The sequence below is a fragment of the Acomys minous genome (assembly GCF_964271855.1).
Source record: "Acomys minous genome assembly, chromosome: 8".
Classification (NCBI taxonomy): Eukaryota; Metazoa; Chordata; class Mammalia; order Rodentia; family Muridae; genus Acomys; species Acomys minous.
The window spans coordinates 30632132-30638391 of NC_140489.1; the positions used below are offsets into that span (position 1 = coordinate 30632132).

General features: G+C 56.5%; 1 protein-coding gene across 1 annotated transcript; it reads left to right on the forward strand.

Annotated features, from left to right (window-relative positions):
• Positions 1 to 805: 805 nt before the first annotated feature.
• IRF2BPL (interferon regulatory factor 2 binding protein like) lies at positions 806 to 4159 on the forward strand. The gene has a single exon (XM_084792695.1). The coding sequence runs from the start codon at positions 973 to 975 to the stop codon at positions 3304 to 3306; it is 2334 nt and encodes a 777-aa protein (XP_084648821.1). The 5' UTR covers positions 806 to 972; the 3' UTR covers positions 3307 to 4159.
• The last annotated feature ends 2101 nt before the right edge of the window (positions 4160 to 6260 follow it).

Genomic DNA, 6260 nt, shown 5'->3' on the forward strand with positions numbered 1-6260 from the left:
GAGGAAGTGTAAAGGGGGGGTGGGGGACTGGTGCAGAGCATGGCGGTGACGTCAGCGCTCCGCCCGGGCGGCATCCCGCGCGGCCAAGCCGGGGACAGCGCGAGCTGCAGCCCGAGCAAGAGCGCTGAGACGCGCCTCCGGAACGTAGAGTAACAATCACAACCCCACATTCCAGGCGAGCGCGAGCGGGAAGGGATGCGACCCGGGTGGAGGCGCCGCGCGAGCGCCGGGCAGCCAACGTGAGCGCCGCCCGCTTCTGTGGCTGGAGAGCTGGCCAGGCCAGGGGGCGGTGGGAGCCTGCGTGCGTGCGCTCCTCTCCTCTGCTCTTGTGTCCTGGAAACCGTGGCTGCGGCGGCTCCCTCCGGCGTGCAAACCCAGGCGCCGCCAGCGTAACGGCCGTCGCTGCGGAGGGGAAACGCTCTTGGCAGCCACCTCCTCCTCCGGCCCTCCCGGGGAATCAGCGATTTCAGCAAGATTGGACCTAGGCACCGGGTGGCACAGCCTTCTAACCCTCTCCCCGGGGCGCCTGGCGTAGAGAGGACTGAGATCGTAGGGGGACCCCCTGCGCTCTTCCACGCTTCAATCACTCCGGGGAGGGGGCCAAGAGGCCACTGGCGGCCGGCCCCTGGACACCCTAGCCCCCTCCCCCCAGACCCGGAGCTTCCAGCCCTGATCCGTCGTACCAGGAAGAAGGCTCCCGGTGGTTTTCTCCGGACAAGACAGCCGCAGTAGGAGGTGGGGGCGAGGAGCGTGCAGAACCCGTTTGCAGCCCGGGCGGTGGAGCCCCCGCGGAGAGGCACTGCGCCGGCAGTGGAGACTCAAGCTCCTTCCAGCCCCTGGGGCAGAACTTTCTCGCCCCCCCGCCCCCTTCCCCCGCAGCCGGACTCCTTCCCCAGCCAGCTAGTCCTCCCGGAGGAGAAGGCGCCGCGGAGACAGCCCGGGCGGGGGCCTACCTTACCCGAGGCTGGCATCATGTCGGCGGCGCAGGTGTCCTCGTCCCGAAGACAGTCTTGCTACCTGTGCGACCTGCCTCGCATGCCCTGGGCCATGATCTGGGACTTCTCCGAACCCGTTTGCCGTGGTTGCGTCAATTACGAAGGCGCCGACCGCATAGAATTCGTGATCGAGACAGCGCGCCAGCTGAAACGAGCGCACGGTTGCTTCCAAGACGGCCGCTCCCCCGGGCCGCCGCCGCCAGTCGGGGTCAAGACAGTGGCCTTGTCTGCCAAGGAAGCCGCAGCAGCAGCTGCCGCCGCGCAGCAACAACAGCAGCAACAACAACAGCAACAGCAGCTCAACCACGTCGATGGTTCCACCAAGCCTGCAGTGTTAGCCACCCCGTCCGGCCTGGAACGTTACGGTCTGAGCGCAGCAGCCGCCGCTGCTGCCGCCGCCGCCGCCGCGGTAGAACAACGCAGCCGTTTCGAGTATCCGCCTCCCCCGGTGAGTCTGGGGAGCAGCAGCCACGCTGCCCGGCTACCCAACGGCCTGGGAGGTCCTAACGGCTTCCCCAAGCCCACGCCAGAGGAGGGTCCCCCGGAATTGAACCGCCAGAGCCCCAACTCATCTTCCGCTGCCACATCAGTTGCTTCTCGGCGTGGAACACATAGTGGGCTGGTGACCGGGCTGCCCAACCCAGGTGGTGGCGGGGGACCCCAGCTCGCCGTGCCCCCCAACCTATTGCCACAGACGCTGCTTAACGGCCCGGCCAGCGCCGCGGTGCTGCCTCCGCCTCCGCCTCACGGGTTGGGGGGAAGCCGAGGGCCCCCGACTCCAGCGCCTCCGGGTGCTCCCGGGGGGCCCGCCTGTCTCGGGGGTGCCCCGGGCGTGTCGGCCACTGTATCCTCTGCACCGTCATCGACCTCGTCGACGGTGGCAGAGGTGGGCGTGGGTGCCGGTGGCAAGAGGCCTGGCTCCGTGTCCAGCACGGACCAGGAGCGTGAGCTGAAGGAGAAGCAGCGCAACGCTGAGGCCTTGGCGGAGCTGAGCGAGAGCCTGCGCAACCGCGCGGAGGAATGGGCCAACAAGCCCAAAATGGTCCGGGACACGCTGCTCACACTGGCTGGCTGCACGCCCTACGAGGTGCGTTTCAAGAAGGACCATTCGCTCCTGGGTCGCGTCTTTGCCTTCGACGCGGTCTCTAAACCCGGCATGGACTACGAGCTGAAGCTGTTCATTGAGTATCCCACGGGCTCCGGCAACGTATACTCGAGCGCGTCCGGGGTGGCCAAACAGATGTACCAGGATTGCATGAAGGACTTTGGCCGGGGTCTGTCCTCTGGCTTCAAGTACCTGGAATACGAGAAGAAGCATGGCTCGGGCGACTGGCGCCTACTTGGGGACCTGCTGCCTGAGGCTGTTCGCTTCTTCAAGGAGGGCGTGCCCGGCGCGGACATGCTGCCCCAGCCCTACCTAGATGCCAGCTGTCCCATGCTACCCACGGCGCTGGTGAGTCTCAGCCGCGCCCCCAGCGCACCTCCAGGAACTGGAGCCTTGCCGCCCGCGGCGCCCACGGGCCGGAGTGCAGCGGCCAGCCTGCGCAAAAGGAAGGCATCCCCTGAGCCGCCGGACTCAGCTGAAGGCGCACTGAAGCTCGGCGAGGAGCAACAGAGGCAGCAGTGGATGGCAAACCAGAGCGAGGCGCTGAAGCTCACTATGTCCGCAGGGGGCTTTGCGGCTCCCGGACACGCAGCAGGGGGACCACCTCCGCCCCCTCCACCTCTGGGACCTCATTCCAATCGGACCACCCCGCCGGAGTCAGCCCCCCAGAATGGTCCGTCCCCCATGGCCGCGCTCATGTCAGTGGCAGACACTCTGGGCACAGCGCATTCGCCCAAAGACGGCAGTTCAGTGCACTCTACCACTGCATCTGCTAGGCGAAACAGCAGCAGCCCGGTGTCTCCTGCCTCCGTGCCGGGGCAGCGTCGCCTGGCATCACGCAATGGGGACCTGAATTTACAGGTGGCGCCCCCTCCGCCTAGCGCCCACCCGGGCATGGACCAAGTGCACCCCCAAAACATTCCGGATTCCCCTATGGCCAACAGCGGACCCCTCTGCTGTACCATTTGCCACGAACGTTTGGAGGACACGCATTTCGTTCAGTGTCCGTCCGTCCCTAGCCACAAATTTTGTTTCCCTTGTTCTAGAGAGAGTATCAAAGCCCAGGGGGCCACAGGTGAGGTGTATTGTCCCAGCGGAGAGAAGTGTCCCCTAGTCGGGTCTAATGTACCTTGGGCCTTCATGCAGGGCGAAATCGCAACTATCTTAGCTGGGGATGTTAAAGTGAAAAAAGAGAGAGACCCTTGAACCACAAGGGCAGCGACCTCCCTTGCCCCAGACCGCCCGCCTCCTCTTCAATCTAGAGGGCCCTTCCCCCACCTTGCCTCCACCTTCCCTTCCCACCAAGATGTAGAATTGTGAATATAACTGCAAAAAGTTAGTCTTATGTATAGACATTATTTTCGTCGTATGTTTCTATATTTTGAAACAGGTATGTAACTTCTTCATTTGAAGGATAAGCTGGTTTGTGTTAAGCAGTATAATATCGATTGGGTCATTCGCATCATATTTGTTAGCCCTTATTTGGTGGCAGAATGTTTGCCTGGGTACAGAATTAATAGCCCTTAGCAACGACTGCTGCTGGTGTGTGTTTTTGTAAATGTTTTGCACTCTGAAAGGAAAAACACACAAAAGAAAAAAGATTTTTGTTTTTGTTTTGCCAAGGCCAGTGTTGCTGCCTAAAAAAATTTTTTAAAAATTAAAAAAAATTTGAAGCTATAAAATGGTGAAAGCTTCTATCTAAACAGCCCCAAGTGTTGAAGTCTTCACTTAATTTCGTTCTGTTCTGTTTTGTTTTCCTGTTTTGTTTGCAAAATGGTAATGGGGGGGGTGTCGGGAGGGGACGGGTGTTTTTTGTTGCAAGTTTGTGAGGGGGAAATGTTTTGGTTTGTTTCTACTGAGCTGAATGTGTTGGGTCTTCACGTGTCGTTTTGTTTTGGCTTTATTGATGCACGGATGCTTTTGAACAGTAGAGCGAAAAAAAAAAACCGCTAGACATGGAGAACTTGCTCTGTTTGTCCTTTATACATTTCTGTAGTTAACAGAACACTGTAATGTGCCTTGGAGCTTAGTAACTTGTAATAAATTCAATTGATATTAATTCTGCCCTGAGTCAGCAAGTTTGTCTTTCTAAGGTTGAGGCTACACAACTCCAATTAAGGGGACAACTGCTCACCTTCTACCTGCACTGCCGAGGAATCCTTGTCCCTTTGAAGGCTCTCAGAGCTGGCTGCCCCACCCCCCTGGGTACCAGACTGTTTACATTTACGTCCCCTGTAATCTTCGGTTGCTGACTAAGCAATTTCTGTGTACTCTTCAGCATCTTTACCCACCCCCAGTACGGGACCCAGCTGCAAAGAGCATTGTCAGAAATGCCTTTTCGGTGTCTTTGCCTGGGATGATGAGAGTATGCTGGTACCCAGTGCCGCTGTGACTTAACAAGTGGAAACAGAGGGAAATTTAGACTGAAGAAAAGTGAGGGTGCTTTGCCTCTACACATAGGGCAAAATTCACTGTCATTGCACACTTGAAATAAAAGGTCTAGCTGGGCTTTGCTTCCTGTGTAGATGAAAATGTGATCAGCCAGCCTCCTGCTTCTCCTGCCATGTATGCGTTCCTTGGCTGTTAGCGATTCTACTCTGCCATGATGGACTCCATCCCTCCAGAATGATAAGCTAAAATAAACCCTTCCTTTAAAAAAAAAAAAAAGTGCCTGGCCAGGAGTGGGGGCAGAGAAGGGTGTGAGCATCTGGGAGGCGAGTGCATGTTGATTACAAAGCAGTTTTCACCTCATTCATTATATCCTAGCCTTTAATGAGTGTTTCTTAAGTCGGGACACAGCTGATCAGAGCAGACTTAGGGAGGTCGGGGGTGGACCGGCAAGAAAAGCAAAGGTTGCTTAGGCACCAAATGGAATCCATTTTACTGGCAAAGAAACTCAACTATTAATCAACTTTGTTGTAAGTATTTGTGCCGTTCTGGAGGTGGGGGGGGGGGCAGTGCAAACTGCGCCCCCTGGAGCTCAGAACTGACTAGCCTTTCATCTAGCTAGAACAAGGTAAAAAACAGTCCTGGTTTGAACCTTGTCCTTCCCTGGAGGCAACAGAGGACTAGAAAACAGGAGAAAGGAAGCAAAACACAACAGTGGTGATCTGCTCTGAAATGAATTCCTGGCCACTCCCCATTTCTGAGCTGAGTGAACTGACAGGATCTGGATTGCCTGTCAGTGTTGGAGGAAGTGAGGAGCCCTACCAGACAGGATTCTGAGGAGGAGCAGGAGGGCAGGGAGGTGGGAGTGGGTGCAGGCACACAGGAGGAAAACAGATCATGGATCCTGTGTGGAGACTTGATTGTGTTGGGGTTTGCTGTCAGTGACAGCCTTTGGGTTTCTGTTCCTGCTTTGCCACCATGTTGAAGTAGAAAGCAGAACCCGGTGTGCATGTTTGGGAAGGGGGGAATCCGTGGCGCTGTTATTGATGGATCTGCAGCATGATACACGGGAGGTGCCTGGCTCACCTCTAAGAATCTCCCCACATATAAATAGATGCTCGTTCCTGTCAGCTTCCTGTAAATGTGTCCTTGCGTTTTCATCTGTTGCCAAGTGTTGTATTGGTGCTTATGAGTCATGGAACCTATTTTCATCCTCAGGGGTAATTAACTGAGAGGTAATAATGCATAGTAGACTGAAGGAAGAGTTAATTCTAAAACCCATCCTGGCCCAGCGGCCAATCACTTAAAGGTCTGGGCAGACTTTTCTTAACAGATTCATTAATAAAAACCTGAGCAGGTTTCTTGCCTGGAAGATTCTTCAGGGTGCCCCCAACCCCCACACCAAATGCACAGGCTCTTGAAATGGGTGAGCCTAAGGAGGCAGGAGGAGAGCAAGGCCCACAAACCCCGTTTGGATGTGAGGAGTACCCATCCAGGTGTGAACGCTGTGAGTAGTGTGATGTGCCCTGTTCCCTACCTGTGCACACACAGGCTGCCGTCTGCCTGCCACTGTCTCTTCATTGCTTTGGTATTACAGTCAGGAACTTTGAGGATTACAAGGCCCTTGATTATCAGTGCATATGGGCTGGCGGGCCTGTCATTAACAGCTGAGAACAGTGTTGTTTTCTCCCCCTGTTGTTGCTGGGTGCTATTATTAGGAGAAACAGCAGCTGTAGTAATGAGGCATCCAGCAAAGGAACCTGGTTTGGTTT

Excerpts from the sequence above, each read along its gene's own strand:
- IRF2BPL (XM_084792695.1), top strand. The coding sequence starts at position 973 with ATGTCGGCGGCGCAGGTGTCCTCGTCCCGAAGACAGTCTTGCTACCTG.